Source organism: Giraffa tippelskirchi, chromosome 3 (genome assembly GCF_054371585.1).
Source record: "Giraffa tippelskirchi isolate mGirTip1 chromosome 3, T2T-mGirTip1v1.2.pri, whole genome shotgun sequence".
NCBI classification, from domain to species: domain Eukaryota; kingdom Metazoa; phylum Chordata; class Mammalia; order Artiodactyla; family Giraffidae; genus Giraffa; species Giraffa tippelskirchi.
This window is the reverse complement of record NC_137277.1, coordinates 91082137-91104913: the sequence shown is the minus strand read 5'-3', so window position 1 is coordinate 91104913 and position 22777 is coordinate 91082137. Positions and strand designations below refer to the sequence as shown.

Here is a 22777-nt window from a genome sequence, read left to right as displayed (position 1 = left end):
ATATAATTCTAAAAAGTGCAAATGGATTATAGGAAAGATAGTAACATATACTGAATGTTGCTTTGAAGTAGGTCTCCTAATGGAGTCTATCACCTATTGTTCCCAATGGAGATATCATACCATGGGCAAGTGAAAGGCAGTGCCTAGAAAGTCTCTACCACTATACTCATCTTTATAAGATTTGATTTTCTCTCCCTTAAAGATTGAAAGTGAATCTGAAGAGCCTTTAAAGCCATCATCAATTGTGGGTACCTCTTCTACTTCTTACACTTCAACCAGCCAGAGGAAGGAAACATCAACCACCAGTTACAGTGACCACAGTGCCACTTCCTCAACTCTGGCACAAACTAATGCCACTCCTTCAGAAAAGACAGAAGAATTTCCTCCTCCCCCACCCGACATGCTTCAACCTTCAGTAGACGTGACAGCATTTTCCCAGTCCCCTGAACTCCCCAACCCTCCTAGAATACCACCAGTCCCCAAAGAATTATACTCCAAACAAAGAAATTTGTATGAATTAAACCGTTTATATAAACACATCCATCCTGAGTTAAGGAAAAACTTAGAAAAAGATTATATCAGTGAGGTTTCTGAGATTGTTTCTCGTCAAGTGAATGTGGGGAGCTCTGTTTCAGCAGATGTGCAACAAGCCCGGTATGTTTTTGAAAATACGAATGACAGTTCTCAAAAAGGTCTGAACTTGGAAAGAGAACACTTGGAGTGGGATGAAATTCTGAAGGGGGAGGTGCAGTCCATGAGATGGATCTTCGAGAATCAGCCATTAGATTCCATCAACAATGGCTCTCCAGATGAAGACAACATCTCCAAGGGCATTGCTGATCAAGAAATCATCGCTGGTGGTGACGTGAAATATACCACATGGATGTTTGAAACCCAACCCATGGATACTCTGGGGGATCATTCTTCCGGCACTGAGGAACATGCTGAGAAAATTCCTGAGCTAGCCAGAGGGGATGTACGCACAGCCCGGTGGATGTTTGAAACAAAGCCGTTAGACTCGATGAATAAATTGCATCAAAGTCAAGAAGAATCAATAGTAACTGCCATAAAGGACATGACTGGGGGGGATGTCAAGACTGTGAGATACATGTTTGAAACTCAACATCTGGATCAACTTGGACAACTTCACTCAGTGGATGAGATGCACCTACTGCAACTCAGATCTGAGCTCAAAGAAATTAAGGGGAATGTTAAGAGAAGTATAAAATGTTTTGAAACTCAACCATTATATGTTATTAGAGATGGCTCAGGTCAAATGCTAGAAATTAAAACTGTTCACAGAGAAGATGTTGAAAAGGGGGATGTGAGAACAGCACGTTGGATGTTTGAAACACAGCCCCTAGACACAATTAACAAAGATATAACAGAAATTAAAGTCGTCAGAGGAATATCCATGGAAGAAAATGTCAAAGGTGGGGTGAGTAGGGCCAAGTGGTTGTTTGAAACACAACCTTTGGGGAAAATCAAAGAAGAGACAGAAGAGGTCGTCGTTGAAAAGGAAACAGTAATAGGTACAGATGTCTCTAAAAAGTGTTGGATGTTTGAAACACAGCCATTAGATATTCTGAAAGAAGTTCCTGATGCAGACCATCCGAAGTCTGAAGAGATAATAGGGGGTGATGTACAAACTACTAAGCAACTATTTGAAACACTTCCAATAGAGGCTTTAAAAGATAGCCCTGATGTAGGAAAACTTCAAAAAATTACTGCTTCTGAAGAAGAAAAAGGGGATGTCAGGCACCAAAAATGGATTTTCGAAACCCAACCTCTGGAAGAGATTAGAGAAGATAAAAAACAGTACATACGAACAGTGAAACTTGAAGAAGTTGACAGAGGAGATGTAAGGAATTATACACATATCTTTGAATCAAACAACTTGATTAAATTTGATGCATCACATAAAATAGAGGTGGAAGGAGTCACAAGAGGTGCTGTAGAGTTAAATAAATCACTCTTTGAAACAACACCATTATATGCCATTCAAGATCACCATGGAAAATACCATCAAGTAAAGACAGTTCAGCAAGAAGAAATCCTAAGAGGTGATGTAAGAAGCTGTAGGTGGCTTTTTGAAACAAGGCCCATTGATCAGTTTGATGAAAGCATTCATAAATATCAGATAATTAGAGGAATATCTGCTCAAGAAATACAGACTGGGAATGTAAAATCTGCTAAGTGGCTATTTGAAACCCAACCACTGGATTCGATTAAACATTTTAGCAATATGGAAGAAGTAGAAAGTAAAACTGAACAAGTCACTGATATTGTTAAAGGGGATGTCAAAACCTGTAGATGGCTTTTTGAAACCCAGCCAATGGAATCTCTTTATGAAAAAGTTTCATTAATGACTGGCAGTGAAGAAATTCATAAGGGAGATGTCAAAGCCTGTACCTGGCTCTTTGAAACTCAGCCACTTGATACCATAAAAGATGACTCCGAAGCAACAGTCAAACTGCAAACTGTGAAACAAGAGGAAATCCATGGTGGGGATGTTCGTACAACATGTTTTCTTTTTGAGACAGAAAATTTGGACAGCATACAAGGAGAAGAAGGAAAGGAGATCAAGGCCATGGAAATGGATATCCAAGCTGGGGATGTCTCCAGCATGAGGCATAAATTTGAAAGTCAGCCCTTAGATTCTATAAGTTCTGGTTCAGAGGAGGTTTTGAGAAAGATCAAAACTCTAAAGACTGAAGATATTCAGAAAGGCAATGTTTTAAATTGTAGGTGGCTCTTTGAAAACCAACCAATTGATATGATAAAAGAAAGTCAAGAAGGTGATGAATTAGTTAAGACAGTGACAGACATACAAGGTGGAAATGTAAGAAAGAGGTGCTTTATTTTTGAGACTTTTTCTTTAGATGAGATTAAAGAAGAATCAGACTATATTAGCACCAAGAAAACAATTACTGAAGAAGTAATAAAGGGTGACGTAAAAAGCTATAGAATGCTTTTTGAAACCCAGCCACTCTATGCAATTCAAGATCAAGAAGGGTCTTATCATGAAGTGACCACAGTTAAAAAGGAAGAGGTAATTCATGGAGATGTACGAGGGACAAGGTGGCTTTTTGAAACAAAACCATTAGACTCAATTAATGAATCTGAGACTGTGTATGTGATTAAATCTGTCACACAAGAAGACATTCAGAAGGGAGATGTTAGTTCTGTTAGATACAGATTTGAAACCCAGCCACTGGATCAGATTGCAAAAGAATCATGTGATATTGTGCCCACTGTGGACTGTATTCAAGGTGGGGATGTAAGGACAAGTAAACAATTCTTTGAGTCTGAAAATTTGGATAAGAATACTTATGTAAGAACAGTAAGTGTCAATGAAATACAGAAGGGCAATGTTAAAACATCCACTTGGCTATTTGAGACCCATACTCTAGATGAACTGAGAGGAGAAGGGTCAGAATATGAAAATATCAAAACAGTCACCCAGGAAGACATGCAGAAAGGTGATGTGAAGCAGGCAGTATGGCTCTTTGAAAATCAAACTTTGGATTCAATTAAGGAAGCAGATGAAAGCATCACAAAAATCACCAAGGAAGAAATCCCTCCTGCTGATGTCAAGACAACTACATGGCTCTTTGAAACCACACCCTTTCACAGATTTACTGAAAGTAGGGTAGAAAAGGTGGAAATTATTGGCAAGAGCATTAAAGAAACCTTAGGAGAACTGTACTCTCAAAAAGTTATCGAGGCTCCTGGAATCATCATTGAAGCTGATGAGGTTGGGGATGTTCGAATGGCAAAATACAAGCTAATGAATCAAACGTCACCTGAGATACAGAAAGAAGAAATTATCAAGGTTGACCTCAGAAATATAATGGTGAACCTTCTTTCCAAAAGAGACTGTAAGAAAAGAGAGATTTTGGTCAGTGAAGAAGAGAAGGGAAATGTTAATCTGACCAAAACTCAGTTATTAAACAGATCAACAGAATTTCATGCTGAAAAAGAAGAGATAGTGAGTGGTGATGTCCAACAAGCAATAAAAAACCTGTTCTCTGAGGAAAGATCTGTAAAGAAAGGTATTTTGATTCAGGAAGATGAAAGAGGCGATATTAACATGACTATCTATTGTCTTCTTCATGAAAATGCTGGTGACACAATTAAGCGTGAAGAAGTAGTAGGGGGTGATGTAAAACGTACCATTCATAATTTGCTATCTTCCATATCAAACAATAAAATATCTGAAAGGGCTAAAATTGATGCCTCTGAGAGAGGAAATGTTCAGTTTTTTACAACATGCATAGAAACTGGAGCTTTGGATTATCTCAGACAACTCCAGACAGGCTCAGATGAAATACTAACATGTAGGAAACAAGAAAAAGAGGAAGAAATTATTGGTGGTGATGTAGAAGGCACAAAACTGTTATTAAAGAAAAGGCGATCTCAGGTTGAACGTACTGTTAATGAAACTGACATCATCCCAGGAGATGTGCATAATACAGTTAAGGTTTTTCTGACAGAGCCTCAGAATGCATCTTGTAAGTTATCCAAAGAAGAAATTATTAAAGGTGATGTGAAGGCAACCCTAAACTCCCTCAGCCAGGCCGTAAGTCAGAAAACAGTGGCTAAAACAGAAGAAATAATAAAAGGTGACATGCTGACCACCCTCAAGTCACTGAAGGAATCAAGTCAAAAATGGAAAGACTCTAAACAGCCTGATGTCATCCCTGGGGATATTGAGAAAGCTATTGAATGCCTTGAAAAGACTGCACATACGAGGACGGAAATACTGAAAAAGGAGCTTATCCTAGATGACCTTGAGGCATCACTAAGGAATCTAAAAGAAACACAAAGAGCTTTCAAAGAGGTAAATAAAAGTGCAGTCAAAGACGATGTGCAGACTGGGATGGCAGGATCCAAAGAAGAGCAGAAAACAGGGATTCATCAGGTGGCTGTCCAGAGGGACAAAAAAAGCATTCTTCAGCCAAGACCAGGACCCTTTGAGCCAGCAGCCAGGTGGCAGGAGGGAACAGACGTTCTCAATCAAACTATAGACAAATCTTGTCATGGAGATTTAATGGAAGAAAGAACTGTGGTTAATCTTCCAAAAGCCCCCAAAGGCACAGTAAAGATTGTCATAGATCGTGAACAAAACAATGATGCTCTTGAGAAAAACCTTAGAAAACTATCTAATTCACACCAAGTGGGTATCTGGACTGATAACACGATAGAGCAACATCTTAGGGATGAACATGTGAGCGGACAGTTGACTTCAATGCTGTCAGTTAGCAAACATCGAAAAACCAAGGAATCAGAGACAGCAAGAGAACAGAAGAAGGAGGCTATCTTTTTGCAATCTATTGATAAAACAGTTGGAAAGCAACAGACCGAAACTTGCGAACTGAGGAATGACCACCAGAAGATTGAGGCTTTCCCTGTCAAGAGTCCTAAAAATACCAAAAACACTAAAACATCAACAGATACACAAAGCTCTAGGCCTGGTTTAACCCAAGGTCCGGTCTACAAGGTGGTTGGAGAAACATGTGAGGTTTCAGAGGACTTTCAGAAGCAGACTCTGTTAAAGCAAGAAAAGCAATATTCTAATAAAGATATAATGAAAAAGAATGTGACTCCTCAACCAGGGTGGCAGACTGTGCCTGTGAATCAAGACATGTCAAATGTAACAGAAGTGAAAGTCTCCCAAAAAAGCCACAATCAACTTAAGGCAACTGACAAAAAGCAGACTGATACTCATCTGAAGAGCCAGGACTTTCTAATGAAGACAAATACCTCCAAAGACTTAAAAATGGCAATGGAAATGTCCTTTAATCCAATCAAATTTAACCCTGAAAATAATGCAAAGGAAAATGAGTTCCCTCTTCCACCTCCATCTCCACCTCCTCCTCTACCTTCCAATGCATCATCTGAAATTGAATTTCCTCTTCCTCCTCCACCTCCTTTAATGATGTTGCCTGAAAAAAATGTGTTTCCTCCTTCACTGTCCACTGAGAAGATACAGGCTGAATTTGAAAATTTTCCAGGCCTCCCTCTTCCTCCACCACCGGAAGATGAGAAGTTGGAAAGAGAATGTCTATCCATGTTTCCACCACCACCCCCTCCTCCTCCAGCTCCAGCTGTAAAACCAGCACATCTCCTTTCCTCTTCTATTCAAGAAAAGCATAATGGAACATTCATAAAATACTCCCAAGAAGAAGCCTCAAGCTCTCAGGCTAAAATCATAACAGGAAAATCTGGAGGACGTTTGCCACCTCCCACACTCCCCAAACCCAAGTTTCCCAAGCAGATAGAAGATACAAAGAATCGTAGTTACCCAAAAGTTGATTTGGAAAATTCTCTGCCAGATACAGAATGTAAAATGACTCCCTCAAAGGATCAGAAAAGAGTAATGATGGCAACTAGCAGTGAACACATAGAGACAAAGCAGAACGTATCTAGCAAAAGTCTTGATAAAAGAAAACAACTATCTATGGACTCTACAAGGTCTTTCTCACAGGCAGTTCCAGAAAGTTCACCACCCAAGAAAAAACCTATAGCACCTCTCATAAAATCTCATTCATTTCCAGCTGGTTCAGGACAGCAAAGTCCAAAACCTTATATGAGAAAATTTAAAACACCTTTAATGATTGCTGAAGAAAAATACAGACAACAAAGAGAAGAGCTTGAAAAACAGAGACAGGGGAGTTCGGGCTACAACATAGTTAGAACAGAAAGCCAAAATCAAAACGTATCAGAGTTGAAAAAGGAAATGCTGTTACAAAAAACAAAGGAGGAGGTCCCCCTAACTGGAATGGATTCAGAGGTCACTGTGGCCCAAACCAACACAGTCTCTCAAAGTCTTCCTCAAGAACTAGGGGTCTGTACTGATAACCAGCTTTCCACAACACCAGCAGTGACATTCTCTACCAAGAGGCTCCAACATGTTCCGGCAACCTTGGAAGGCAAAGATACCACGAAAAAGGAAGTTTTGCAGAGCTCAAAGGATATGATCCCATCTAAATCAGCTTGTGAAATTAAACAGAGTCAGCAAGAATGTAGGACACAGCAAACACAACAGAAGCATCTGGAGCAGTTGCACTTGCCCGAAAGCAAACCAGTTTCCCCCAGTTTCAAAGTTAAAACCATCAAGGTTCCAATTCTAGGTCCTAAGTTAAATGAAACAAACCACAGCTATGAAAGTCATAAAAAGCAATCTGAAGCTGATATTCAAACCACTACCAAACAACAGTACCAGGAAACCGAGAGAACAGAAGCAAGGACTGAAGGGAGTAGCAATAAGCAATCAGTGACTGAAAAATATTATCAATTACCTGTGAAGGAGAAGAGAGTAACAATACAGTTGCCTACAGAAACCACAGGGAAAAGCCATGAAAGTAAGCTCAATATAGTTCATGAGAAGCAAAGAGAATTTAGAGAATCTGAGAATGGGAAACTTCTAGGAAGTGAAGAAACAATTCAGGGACCACCAATGATTGGTCCAAAGAAAGAAAGTCTAATAGTTGAAACAAAACAAGAACATTTGAATAAATCAGCTCAGAAGGTAGTCGAACAGAAGGTTGCTGAGGCACATCTTGATTCTCAGACTCAGAATTTTCAGCAAACACATACACAGTCTTTTGAAAGTCAAGTTGAACATAAAAAATTGCCCCAGCCAGATAATAATCTGCGGGAAGAAAAATATCTTGGCATCAAGGGCATACAACAGAAACAAGTCTTTTCTAATACCAAAGAGTCAAAGCAAGAGATTACACAGAACAAATCTTTATTTTCCTCTGCAAAAGAATCCCAGCAGGATGATGGAAAATGTGCTGTAAATGTATTGGAATTCTTGAGAAAACGTGAAGAACTACAACAGATTCTGTCTAGGGTAAAAGAGTTTGAAGCAGAGCCAGATAAAAATGGCCTTAAGACATTTCAGATACTGTTAAATATTATTCCAGTATGGCTATTAAGTGAAGAAAAGAGAGAATATGGAGTTCACATCGCTATGGAGAATAACATAGAAAAAATCAAAGAAGAAATAACACACATCAAGACTCAGGCAGAGGATATGCTTGCGTCCTGTGAAAATACAATTCAAATGGCCATGATATCATCTAAAGCAGGAAAGCAGAGAAATAAAGCTACCGGTCTTAATGAAACATTATCTAAAATGTCTAATGCTAATGTCAGTTATAATAAAAACACCCAGCAGAAAGAAAATACAATTGTGGAAAAAGCAGAGCACCACCAAGTAGCAACTCATCAAGAAACTACTGCTCATCATCAGGTGAAAACCCATCAGGAAATTAAACTAGATGATGCCAAGGTTCTTCCTCCGTCTCTAAAAACACGCCCACCATCACCAACTTTCATAACGATCGAGTCTACTGCCCGGCGAACAGAAACCTCTCCTAAGGATGAGCTTTCCCAGTCCCCTAAAAAGGACAGTTTTGCTGAACCATCACCAACACCATCACAACCAACTAGAATCCTCAGAGCAAATACCTCCCCTTCGCCACCCAAGAGTCGCTCTGAACAACTTGTGAAACTCAAAGACACCACTGCGAAGTTATCCAGAGGGATCATCCCATGTTCATCAATAACCCCAGTTCCCATTGTGGAGAAAAGGTCTGAGATCATCACGTCTCCTGCAACACTTCGCCGTCAAATTAAGATAGAGGCTCGTGGTAGGGACTCTCCACCTACAATCACAATACCTATAACTGTAAATCATGCTGATAGTGGTTCTTTCAAAGAATCCATGGAAGCTCAAGAGGAAGTAAGGAAAGTAGAGAAAATGTCGACTTACATTCACAAAGATGGAGTAAATTCCGCTAAAGACATAGTGCCAGATACTGAGAGTTTTGACGCAGTGGAAATCATCCGCAAAGTCGAAGGACCCGGCCTGTCAGAGCACACGCAGAGATACGAAGCAGCCAACAGGACTGTTGAAAATTTCATGAGTGACCATGAAAATGAAATAAACAGGTGGTTCAGGGGATTTGAGGATGGCCTAAGTTTTGACACACAGTCAAATAGAAGAGTTTATGCAAATGGAGAAGCAAATCGTAATATAAAACAAGAAAGCCGTTCTTTTAAGGAGGAATTTGGATTAACATCTTCAGAAAGCACTAGCTTTACGGGTTTTTCTCACAGTCGTCCTAGAGAGCTGCAAGAAATGATGCCTGTTGAGCTGCCCAGCGTACGCTCTGAAACAAGATCTCTCAGTGAACATTTCTCAGGTGTGGATGCATTTGAGAGTCAGGTTGTTGGGTCAAAGACGACAGTCTCTTCGTCACATGGCTCAGAAGCTGGCAGATCTCGCTTTGACTTCAAGCATGCCCCACCCACCTATGAGGATGTCATTGCCGGCCACATTTTAGATGTTTCTGATTCACCTAAAGAACTCAGGAGGAATTTTCAACAGACTTGGCAGGAGAGTGAAAGAGTTTTTAAAAACCTGGGATATGCAACCTCAGATGCTTCTGCAACTGAGATGGAAACCACCTTCCAAGAGGAATCTGCATTTATACGTGGTAAATGACTTTGCAAAGAGTGAAGTAAGATTAACCCTTTAAAGGCACAGAACTAAGACGATTTGCAATTAAAAGAGTACATGGAAAGAACTAAACAACATAACGTAAAACTAACAGCTTTCCCTAGTTGTTGCTATCCTTCCCTTTACCATGCTTGCTTTTACTACTTTCTCTTTACAAAAGCATTTAATATGATTCACCAGCCCTGTGTGAGAGTAACAAACACTACTATATAGGTTATTGACACCTGTGTTTGTCAAGGTAAATAAGGCTTTGGATAAAGCAACAGGTATAATAACAATTACTATTGTGATAGCATTAATTATTATATGGAATTATATATTTAGTAATTATTGTATACCATTAATACATTATGAGTATTTCTTATTAAAATATTATTTTATACACTTGTTAAAGACAATATGAGATAATATTTCTTGACCTATTATTGATAGATTTTTAACTGCCAGACTTAAGTGGTGTTTGAGTTTGCATTCAATACAACCTGGTAATAATCCAAGAGACAATTTACACTCTGCATATGTGCTTTAAGGATTTTCATTGACTGGGATCTCTGACAAAAGTGTAGGTATGGGATTAGACCTTTTGTATATTTAATTATTGTTGCTGAGTTGGGTGGAATTGGCTCTCTAATGCCACTGCTATTTTTCCCCCTATAATTGATTTTCTTTTGCCTTTCTTAAACCTCAAATTATAGCTCAGTTGGCCTCATTCACAGATAAACATGGACAATAATTTTTAAATATAGTTATATTTGGAAGAAGAGAGATTTAAAACACATGGACTTAGTACAGATTTTTTAACATCAGAGAACAGCTCATTTCTTTATATTTTCCTCCTTTTTACAATTAATGAGGCTTCACAATAAAAAGATTTGGCATAATTAATATAGCCCATTATTTTAGATAGATTGAAAGAAATAGCAAGCCTAAAAATAAAAACTGCTGAAACTAATAATTCTGCCCTTATCATATTTGCAACATATGTGTCTACTTTATAAGGTTAATATGATTTCTTAATGTACTGGCTTCTGGCATAATTAAGCAGAGCTGTCTAATTTCAAATGCTGAGTTTCTGTTAACTAAAGACATAAAAAATACAAGGAAACTGGTGTTAAATATAGAAGTGTCTCTCTTATTAGAACAAAATAAACAAAGGAGATTTCTTAGTAGCCCAAATTGAGCATCAAAACATTAAAGTGTGTGTTTATAATATTTATTTATATAAAGAAGAGTGCATATATATGCTCATCTATAAAACTACTACAAAAGCTTATTCTTACAGAATAGTTGTGAGAATCAAAACAATACTCTGGCAAAAGTTGTGTCAGTTTTGAACCACTATGCAAACACTGGTAATATAACTATGCAAACACTTGGTAATATATCTACTATTACTCATAGGAGCTGGCATTCACATATAACTTTGGTAGAGGTAGGGAAATCATAAGAGGCAGATACAAGAATCCCCAAAGCCCTGAAATCTTAAGCTATTTAGACTGAGGACAAATGGCCCTGAACAGTTCAGTGTATTTAGGAGTCTTGTCTGATTGTTAAGAATTGGTGTCACAGAGTCAACACTAAGTCATCAAGAAAATACCTAAACAAATAAAATATCAGCTGAAAAAATATATGGATATATTTTAGAAAAATCTCTACAGAATACTTCAAAGGCTAAACTTTAGACCAAGTTAGGTATAAACTTTTATATATATGGAAAGTTCAGTCATTCAAAATGATAAATGGTCTCAAGAGGTCTCCTTATGGCCGATTTTCCTATATATTCTTTTTAGTGTATTAAAGTTAATGAACACTTTTTACTCATGTATATTTCCTAAAATAATAAAAATTAACTTGTACCATGTATAAATAGTAGAGAAACCAGAATAAGGTTGATTGTACCAGAACCTTAAGCTTAATGGTAGATGCCCTACATCCAGAGAAGGCACATCAAGACCAGTAGTGTTAGAGCTTTCTACACTAACTGCATGGCCAGTTAATATGCTGTTGCTGTTTGTTTTGTTTTTACAATGTGACTTAAAATAGTATTACATAAGCTCTTATACATTTTTATTTTTAGAAACTGCAACTCCAAAACAAGGAAATATGTATACTTTGTCAAAAGACGGTTTATCCAATGGAGTGCCTAGTAGCAGACAGGCAGAGTTTTCATAAATCCTGTTTCCGCTGCCACCATTGCAACAGTAAACTGAGGTAAAACTGTTTTGTGGCCTGGGGCACAAATATTCAAAGAGCTTGCAGTATACTTATAACATCATGTCTCTACAAAGATGTCAGTTTTTCCAAATCCTGTTGCCATCAGTTAAAACAACAAATGGAAATGTGGTCACTTTCTACATTGCTTGGGATGGCTGTTACCTTTTTCCTTTTGACATTTTGCTTTCTTAATAAAATTCAGAAGGGTCCCTTTAGTCCAAGCATGAAGATCACATAGATAAGAGAAATAACTCTCACCACCACCAACCTCTCCCAATGCCATGCTCCATTGTGTAAGAAGAATGATCTTTCTAAAAATGCCAATCTGGGATCACTTCCCAGTCTAAACATATAATGGCTTCCTCTATTCCCAAAATTAACATATAAATATGAATTAAAAAGCAGTTCAATATCTTGTCCCTTCTCATCTCCCAACACCCCTCCCTCCTATTGCATGTTGCTTTTCATGAAGACTGAATTTCAGTTCCTCAAAGTCATTTTTTTATCTCATATCTAGCTGATTCCAAATGTTGTTGCTGCCTCCTTGGAGGAGTTTTCCCATGCCTCACCCCCAGATCATTCCTCAGACCTCAACTGAGACTTTTTGTCTTTGAAGTGACCTGCTTTTTTACCCCTGTATATGGATCACAGCATCTCCTGTGCTCGCCCCATTCTAACACAGTCTAGTGTAATTGTCCCTGGCTGTAGGAAATGTGTTAATGTTTGTCTTGTCAATACCAAGTAAACCCAAATATACAATAAGGACTCAAAAATATTTACTAAATGACTGCTAGTTTTAAAAAGTATTATATAAAACCCAGGCTTCCCTGCTGACTGAGATGGTAAAGAATCTGTCTGCAATGCAGGAGACCTGGGTTTGATCCCTGGGTCAGGAAGATCCCCTGGAGGAGGGCATTTCAACCCACTCTGCTATTCTTGCCTGGGGAATCCCCATGGAGTAAGGTAGTCTAGTAGGCTACAGTTCTTGGGGTCAGAGTCAGACACAACTGAGCAATTAAACACAGTGTAGCACATATAAACCCAGAGATACAGAAAAGCAAGCAAAGCAAATATGTTGGTCACTAAATTATAAAGTGAACACTTCATAAACACTATCAAGATCAAGAAATACAACATTGCTAGCCATTCCAGAAGCTCCTTCCTCCCTTTTCCCTATGCAAGCATAACTAGTCTCCTGCCTGTGAGTAAATATCATCCTTTGTAGTAATTGTTTCCTTGCATTTTATAGTTTTATGTACCTAAATGTGCTTTCTTAAATTCTGTACTCTGGTTTTATCCTTTTTTAAAAAACTCTTTCAAGTCTTTCAAGTCTTTTTTTTTTTTAATAATCTATAGGCTTTCCATCCATTCCTTTCATTCCTTATTGTTTACCTGTGAAAGACCCAGGACATTTGACCTGTGGAGTTTTGCACAGTCTGGAACTGCTGACTGCACACTCATACTGCAGTTCATATGCTCCTTTATCCTCTGTTTTTTCAGAAACTGTCAGCTGAATCCCGGTTCTAGATTAATTCTAGTTTAAAATAAGATTTGATTGCTTTTGGAAGAACATAGGGAGTGTTGACAAGAGAGTACTTAACACATTATGTCAGCTTTTCTCTCATTTTGTGACATAGCAAATATTGAAGCTTATAATACCTATATCCATTCAATGATGTCTGCAAAATGCTGATATTCAAATTTTGTTCTTTATTTTTTATTATTAGAATACTTTCACAGAAGATGCTTCCCTGTATTTGGTATTTGGTTACACGGTGATACAGTTAATTTTTAAAAAGGCAGAATAAGTCCATAATTCTTTTCCTTTATTCATCAGTTTTGTCAATGTATCAATTATTTATTTAGCAATTTAATATAATAGTTTAATAAAATATCATGAAGATATTTTAATGTCTTTATACATGTTTACACAAACAATTATCATTATTATTGAAACTCCAGTTATTCTATACCTGGCCAGTGGAAGCTACTTCAAGTTATCTCCTGAGTCCTTTTGACAGAACCCAAGTTGTCTGGTAAATTCCTCTTCATCTGATAGGACTAGATGCCCCATGCTCATCTTATACATTTACTGGCCCAGATGCAGAATCAGTCATTTCTCTAAGCCTTGGTTTCTTCTAGTGAGAAATGTAAAATATTTCAAGACTATAATCTTGATGCTCTTTCTACTGAGTTGATCACAATTTCTAAGCTTTTTAGTGTTAAGATCTAGTAAATATTTATATATACAGAAAAAAATAGGAATTCATAGTGATGTTTCCAAATTAAATTCAGAATTTCATGGCTTTTGCTTAGCCTCTTCTCTGTTACAGGAGTATCTTCTTCTACTTCAGGGCTTCTGGTTCTCAAAGACAAAGGAGATAACAGAGTTAGACCATCCCATATTCATTTGAACAACAGTTTTAGAAAAACAAAACTATCAGGACCACTAATTTGATTATCAAAGCATTAAAAATTGTATTTGCTCTGCTGATCACTCACACCCCATTTTTTAAAGTAGTTGTACTGGGTCTTTCGTGTCATCGTATGCAGCTCTTACACGTTATAGTACCTCCCCCACGCCCTCATTTCATCTCAGCTTATATATAACAATGTATTTAATCTAACCCACAATCTTTATGTTGACATTTCCTTAGTCATTATGGTTGCTCAAGCTTATTTTCAAGTAGATTCCTTATAAAAGGCTCATGGAAAGTTTATCCCTTTAGTTCTTACATACTGATAACAATTTGTGATCTTTCAGTATGTAATTTCATTCTTTTTTATATTGGGCAATGCTCTTTAAATTATAGCTTTTTAGTATTTAACTTGCTTCATAATTTTATTTTCTTATTCAGGAACTCCTATTATATATTTTTCATTTATGATTATGAATTTTTTATCTTTTAATTTTCCTATTTTTCTTTAGTGAAAGTGTTAGTCGCTCAGTCATGTCTGACTCTTTGCGACCCCATGAGCTGTAGCCCACCTGGCTCCTCTGTCCATGGGATTCTCCAGGCAAGAATATGGAGTGGGTTGCCATTCCCTTCTCCAGGGGATCTTCCCAACCCAAGGACTGAAACCAGGTCTCCCACATTGAAGGCAGATTATTTACCATCTGAGCCACCAGGAAAGCCATATTTTTCTTAAGATGTTTCCTATTGATTCGCTCTTGTTTTTCTTTTAGTTTGGTTTTTATTGGTGACATGTTTGACTTTTTCCTTTTATTTCTGTTTTCTTCTTGATATCTGACACCTTCTTTATTACTTTTTCTAATTACAATTCATGCTGTTCTGTTGGGTCTTTTACCATTTTCTTAATGTCTTTTAGCTCATTTTGAAATAGTAGGTTAAAAGTTTGATGTTTCAAGAACATGTTTTTCTACCATGTTTTCGTTGCCTACAATGATAATGCTCCTTATTCTTTCACTTCTTATAATAACTTTATATAGTTTGGCCTTGATACTTTGCTGTTGCTTATTTTTATATGGAGTTAATTTACCCAAATTTTGGAAGGAAGCAAAATTCAGGATGGTTTTCCCAACTTCACGGGGCTACTTTTTCTAATTTTCTTATACTGTTCAAAAAACTACGGTGCCTTGATTCCTGGGATTTCCTGTCTTGGATTCTCTCCCTCATGTTGACTGGGACCTTTTGATTTCTGTCATCATTGTTCACCTCACCTTTGATTCCACTCCCATGTTTGTTTTTCACAGTGTAGGATCTAAAGGAACCCAGTGGGTCAGTTTTGAGTTTAATTTCTCCAGCCTCTTCAGACTTTCCTGCCACAGGGCTTTTGCAATCTCATTGGCTATTGAAATGCCAAAACCTCTCCCAATTTGAGCTGCTGCTCTCTGATTGGCCTGTGATACTTTCCAGGAAATATTGATTGACTATTTTGTAGTCTCATATTTTCAGGTCCATCAGACATCTTCCTTTCTCCCTCTGTTGTCATCCATACACATGCGACTATTACGCTAGTCTTATAGCTGATGTTGGTTTGTCCTTACCTCCTTCTATTTTGAGGTTGATGAGGATACCTTGTCACTTAGTTTTGTTGTAATATTATCCTTGGGTTTTTAGTTTTTCTCTCCATTTTTATGTAGTGATTCACAAATATTAAAAAATGATGCTGCTGCCTTTGAGTAAATTTGATGTTAATTTTAACAGGCATTTCTATTTGTTAATATTTCCAAAGAGACAAGATAAAAAATTGCATAGACAAGCTTCCCAATGCATTCATTCAAAATCCAGTTAACTAGGAAGTTGAAATAGTTAATTTTTGTATGCTCTTCAGGATTTGTTGAAAACTGCAACCCCTCACCATTCTCTGAGTTAGCAAAGATGTAGTCCTACCATTTTACATCATCTATAACTACATACGGAGAAGGCGATGGCACCCCACTCCAGTACTCTTGCCTGGCAAATCCCATGGATGGAGGAGCCTTGTAGGCTGCAGCCCATGGGGTCACTGAGTCAGACACGACTGAGCGACTTCACTTTCACTTTTCACTTTCATGCATTGGAGAAGGAAATGGCAACCCACTCCAGTGTTCTTGCCTGGAGAATCCCAGGGACGGGGGAGCCTGGTGGGCTGCCGTCTATGGGGTCGCACAGAGTCGGACACGACTGAAGTGACTTAGCAGCAGCATAACTACATATGCATTACACTGTAGCACCTTTTGTACCAGTACCTGACATACAGCATGAAATTCTGACTACTGCGAGACAAGTATTATAGAGGGCATTAGTGGTGAATATTATCTAACAGGAATATTCAATTAATAGGCACGTTCCTATTGCCAGTAAATTAATTGTACTCAATCTCTGATTCATTGCTCAAAATAATCAATTCCCTAATGCTGTATGAATTTGCAGTGTATATATAAAATGTTAAAAAATGTTTTTTCTTTTTGACAGTTTGGGAAATTATGCCTCACTTCATGGACAAATATATTGTAAACCTCACTTTAAACAACTTTTCAAATCAAAAGGAAATTATGATGAAGGTTTTGGACACAAACAACATAAAGATCGATGGAACTGCAAAAATCAAAGCAGTTCAGTTGACTTTACTCCTAATGAAGAACCAAATATGTCTAAAAACAATGTGGAAAATACCCCCATGCTTGGAGAACTTAATAAACATTTAGATGCTGGTAGCAGTGAATGGCAAAGGGATGATTTGAAAAAATGTGGAAAGAGGGGAAAATTAAAAATCATTTGGCCTCCTTCCAGGGCGATACCTAAGAAAACCTTCCCCCTTGAGGAAGAGCTCAAAATGAGTAAACCTAAATGGCCACCGGAAATGACAACCCCTACATCTGCTGAATTCAAAAGTGGATCACTGATAGAACACATGAAAACTATGGAAAATAAAGGACAAGAACAAGATAACATTTCTTTCCTGCAGCCAGGCCTGCAATCCATCCACATATGTCAGAAAGAAGATATTACAGGAATCAAAGAAATGGAAACATATGAAGCAAGAAAAGAGAAGGAAGGAAATAAGGATGTACAAGATAAGGTGAATGAGGCCGAAGATACAAAGAATAAGAGGAAAAGTGAAATGGATCTTAATGACAACAATAATGCGGTTGTGCAGAGTGCTGAGAAAGAGAAAAATGAAAAAGCTAATGAACCTGATGGTGCAGAAGTTTTACAGGTTACTAACACTGATGATGAGGTGGTACCAGAAAATCGTAAAGAGAATTTGAATAAGAATAATAATAACAATTGTGTAGCAGCGTCATATCTGAATAATTGCAGGCAGAAGACATCTATTTTAGAATTTCCTAATCTATTGCCACTGTCAAGTGAAGCATACTACGCTGCAAATGAATATCAAATTGAAAACTTAGAAAATGCTTCTAAACTCTCGGAGCTACTTGGTATATTTGAATCTGAAAAGACTTACTCAAGAAATGTACTGGCTATGACTCTAGATAAACAGACTGACAGAGCTACTGCTGGCAGTCCTGTGCAGTCTGTCCCTAGGTCAGGCCTCAGTGACGGGAAAAGTTCAATGCCCTCTTCTGAGACAAATATTTTAAACATCAAAGGAAGCCACTCAAATAATAAAAACCTACATTTCTTCTTTTCGAACACTGTGAAAATTGCTGCTTTTTCCAAAAGGAATGAGAACATTTTTAAGCATAATTTAATAGATTCTGTAGATCATATTAAAAATATGCCATGTTTGCATTTCAGAGAATTGGGGAAGGACATCAAACATTGGCATGGGCAAACAATCAGAGCAGCGCACGTCAACGGAGAGGCAGATTTTGATGCTCTGAGCTATAAATTTACAACCAAGCCTCCATTTCCCAGAGTGGAAGTCCAGTCTGAACAACTCACAGTGGAAGAGCAAATTAAAAGGAATAGACACTACAGTGACACTGAGTAGAATGTCTCTGGCCACTTGCAGTCCACACTCAGGCACTGAGAAATATCAATCAAAATTCTGAAAGAAGACTTTGAGGGTTTTGATAACCTTTTTGTCGAATTTGTAAACATTCAGAAATCTCATGTCTATCACAATGGATATAATATATCCATTGGATCCACAATGGAAATAATAATTCCTAGTATTACACTAGATGATGTTTTTCATAATTGATTTGAATCTACTTTTAGTCTGAATGGAATCAAGAGATGAAACATTCTTGAATGTTTTCTTGTCAAATGGTACTTAAGTGTACTGCTCTGTTTTTTCAACATGCCAGATAACATCATGGTGACATTCTGTACTCTGATATTTATCACCAATTCTTACACTTTCTCTATAATTTCTGCTGAAATAAAATTGGATCACCTGGGGTGCAAACCAAAACACTTGTGTCTCTTTTCTCCATGTATATTTTCATTCAGCATGTATGTTTTTATGATTTAGGAAATATCTGTCTTGCGGCAAGTATTTAATACACAAACACACACTCCTGGAAAAATTAAATACTAAGCCAGAGCCACAGTATTATTAGAAATATAAAATATTCTTTCTCTTTTTTCCGTTTATAAAGATACAAGAACTATTATGGTTGTTTATTTACCTATGTTAAACTATAATGGAACATGCCTATAAACATTTAATGAAAAAATATCACTTTTCATCAAAATAATGTGAAGTTCATACTCAGAAATCAACTGAACTCAAAAGGTTTTAGAAGTTACTTTAAAAAATTATGGCACACATTTTTAATGCTTACTATATATGCAATTGGTGAACATATGAATGATAGCACTACATTTTGTCAGATTTTTTTCTTAACCTATTTAATGGATATTAATTTTTTGTTACAAAATACTGTCTTTCGAAAGTTTCACTTCTGAATTTTCCTTTCCTCAAATACATGTGATAATTCTGAGAAGAAAAATAATGTGAATATAAACGAGCCACTGCATGTTGACTTCAGTTCAATTCAGTCTCTCAGTCATGTCCGACTCTTTGAGACCCCATGGACTGCAGCACACCAGTCTTCCCTGTCCATCACTAACTCCAGGAGTTTACTCAAACTCATGCCCATCAAGAGTGATGCCATCCAACCATCTCATCCTCTGTCATCCCCTTCTCCTCCTGCCTTCAATCTTTCCCAATGTCAGGGTCTTTTACAATAAGTCAGTTCTTCATATTAGGTGGCCAAAGTATTGGCGTTTCAGCTTCAGCATCAGTCCTTCCAATGACTATTCAGAACTGATTTCCTTTAGGACAGACTGGTTGGATCTCCTTGCAGTCCAAGGGGCTCTCAAGAGTCTTCTCCAATAACACAGTTCAAAAGCACCAATTCTTTGGCGCTCAGCTTTCTTTATAGTCCAACTCTCACATCCATACATGACTGCTGGAAAAACCATAGCTTTGACTAGACAGACGTTTGTTGGCAAAGGTCCTTTGTTGTCAAGAATATGAAAAGGCATGTTGACGTAAAATATACATATGAAATAGGCCTTATCCTGTATTTTTCTACATGAGCACAAACCATTGCCTTTCTATCAAGTATGAAAACAAAATGTAATGTTGAAAACTCATTCTTTTTAGAAATTATAACAGTTCTCTCTTAGTATGTTCTCAACAGGTTCCTAAGACACTTTTCATTTGCCAGGGGTGCCATATAAAGTACCACATACTGGATGGCTTAGACAACAGAAATTTACTTTCTCACAGTTCTGAAGGCTGGATGTTTGAGATCAAGGTGTCTGCAGGATTGGTTTCTCCTAAGGCCTCTCTCCTTCACTTGCAGACAGCTTGCCCTCTCACTGCATCCTCACATGGCCTCTTCTCTATGCAGGTGTACTGCTGATGTCTCTTCCTCTTCCTATAAAGATATTAGGCCTATTGGATTAGGGCCCCACTCCAGTAACTTCATTTAACCTTAGTCACCTCTAATACAAACCCTACCTCCATATGTAGTCACATTGGGAATAAAGCTTCAACATACACATTTTGTGGAAATATATTTACCCAGTTTAATGGAGTACTGTGAAAATCTGCAAAGAAAACAGTTAACTGTGGTACTACAATAGCAAAATTATTGTTTAAATTGAATTATTCCACTTTTGATCTGCTCTTTGAATTTTTATTATTTGTTTATTGGCTTCAGTGGTAAAAATCTGCCTGGCAATACAGGAGACACAGGAGATGCAAGTTTAATCCCCGAGTCAAGAAGATCCACTAGAGAAGGAAATGACAACCCACTCCAGCATTCTTGCCTGAGAGATCCCATGGACAGAGGAACCTGGTGAGCTACAGTCCATGGGGTCACAAAGAGTTGGCCATGACTGAGCCAGTGAGCATGCACACATTATTCATTTGGCTGCACTGGGTCTTAGTTGTGGCACCTGGGATCTTCCATCTTTGTTGCACCATGCAGCATCTTTAGTTGTGGCATCTGGGATTCTAGTTGTGACACACATAACCTTTAATTACGTCTTGTGAGATAATATATGCTGCTGCTGCTGCTGCTGCTAAGTCGTTTCAGTCGTGTCCAACTCTGTGCGACCCCATAGATGGCAGCCCACCAGGCTCCCCCATCCCCAGGATTCTCCAGGCAAGACCACTGGAGTGGGTTGCCATTTCCTTCTCCAATACATGAAAGTGAAAAGTGAAAGTGAAGTCGCTCAGTCATGTCCGACTCTTCGCGACCCCATGGACTGCAGCCCACCAGGCTCCTCCGTCGACGGGATTCTTAAGATTACACAAAAGTTTCCATACAGAAAAAATAACTTATAAATGATCATGGCAATATCTTGAGACTTAGTTTCTTAATGTCAGTTGCACTTTTACAAAAGTGGTTTGCTTTACAAAATTTCTACCTTGGGATTCTGCTCATTTAATTTTGGTATCCCAGTCCACGTAACTGTCAGTTACTTTAAAACTTGGGATTAAAATTAGCCAATGTAGATATCAGGGAAGAGAATAGAAAAATATGAATTGTTCTTTTGTTTAACCTTCATTCAATCAACTACATATTGTTTTAAACCTTCTTTATCAGAAATAATTATTGACTGTCTCACCTTCCTTGGGTAACATGTAAGATTTTTTTAAAAATCAGATATATTTGGGGAGAGAACAAATGGCAGAGGAGTAGGTGGACGTGGAGTACATCTCTCTCCATGGATACATCAGAAAGTCACCTTCAGACACAGAAGTTCATGGAGAACACCAGCTGAGAGCAGACAGGAGTACCTGACCAGTGGAAAAGAATATATAGACCCACGCAAAACTCGGTAGGACAAAGGAACTAAGGGGAAAAACAGGAGTGTTAGTAGGACTGGACCTGCCCTCGGCCGGTGGAGGAACTGAAACAGGGAGCCAATCCCCACATCGGGGCAACTGTCTGAGTCAGAGGAGAAACATTTCAGGCTGAGAGTGAAACAGCTGATCTTTGGCAGCCTAAAGAGAATGAGAATCAGACAGTCCTTGCCGCAGCCATACATACCCCAGACAGGGACACAGGTCCCCTGGAAGGCACAGCAGCTGGGAGCTGGAGTTTAGGGATTATGGAGCAATCCCAGTGCGGGGGCTGCTGTTGACTGCGAAGAGACAGATCGATGGGATGTGAGGGAGGTGATTGTGGTGGGAAATGCCTGTGGAGGAAAGTCTGGCAGCCATGGAAGCAAGGCGATACTGCTGAGTCATGCGTAGGGGGTGAAGCCATCACCATAGCCTCTCTCTCCCCACACGGCCAGCATCAGCAGCTGAACAATAGAGAGGCTGGCCCATCAAACACCTGACTCACTAAACTACAGAGTAAGACCCCACCCAGGGTGCTCCTTTAAGTGCCTGATGTGCTGATCTACAAAGTAGGACCCCAGCCGGGGGTGGGGGGGGGGTGGGGGTGGCCCTCTATGTGCCTGACATGCTGAACAACAGAGAAGGACTCCAGGCAAGAGAGCCCTCTAAGTGCCTGGATGGGCAGAGCTATGGAGAAAGACTGGCCAAAGAGGCCTCTGATCACCAGCTACAAGAGGCTCGAAAAAAGACTGATGGGCCATAACTCCTGTGGCAGAGGCAGTCTGTGTCCCTGCACACTTGGCGCTGCCAGGGTCCCCATAAGCCAAGCAGCTGTGCCACCTTCACACTCAACTCTCACTGGGGCAGAGCTGACACAGGCAAGCAAAAGTCTTGCATCTACGCACGTAGTCGGTAGTGTTTGACTCTTTGCGACCCTGTAGGCTGTAGCCTGCCAGGCTTCTCTGTCAGGGACGGAGTCCTCCAGGCAAGAATACTGGAGCATATTGGCCAATACTGGTTCTCATACCCTTCTAAAGCACTATATTTCCTGCTTCCCTAACCTCAAACTCCCCTGAGTACTTGATGCTGCTAGAACCCCTGTGACTCAAGCAGCTGCATCCCCTCTACACCTGACCCCCACAGGGGCAAACCCAAGCCCTCCAGGGCAGCTTCAGGAGCAAACCCCAGTGGACAACCCACATGCAGAGGTGGAAATAAAACCACAGTTGAAACCCAGGGGAAGTGTGGCTAAGGAAGAAGACCCAAAACCTTCCCACCATCTGTACAAGCTGCAGATTAAAT

At 38.8% G+C, this 22777-nt stretch overlaps 1 protein-coding gene across 7 annotated transcripts in view; it reads left to right on the top strand.

Moving 5' to 3' along the window:
• XIRP2 (xin actin binding repeat containing 2) overlaps positions 1-18580 on the top strand; it is a 712110-nt gene extending 693530 nt beyond the window's left edge. For 5 of the 7 annotated variants that reach the window (XM_081582634.1, XM_081582632.1, XM_081582633.1 and 2 more), the window contains 2 exons: positions 11613-11746; positions 16669-18580. In XM_081582634.1, coding sequence (XP_081438760.1) covers positions 11613-11746; positions 16669-18154 — 1620 coding nt within the window. In that variant the 3' untranslated portion in view covers positions 18155-18580. Of the gene's footprint in view, positions 1-202; positions 9513-11612; positions 11747-16668 lie in introns of all 7 variants that reach the window. The other 2 variants (XM_081582630.1, XM_081582631.1) reach the window with 1 other exon arrangement.
• Positions 18581-22777: the final 4197 nt, after the last annotated feature.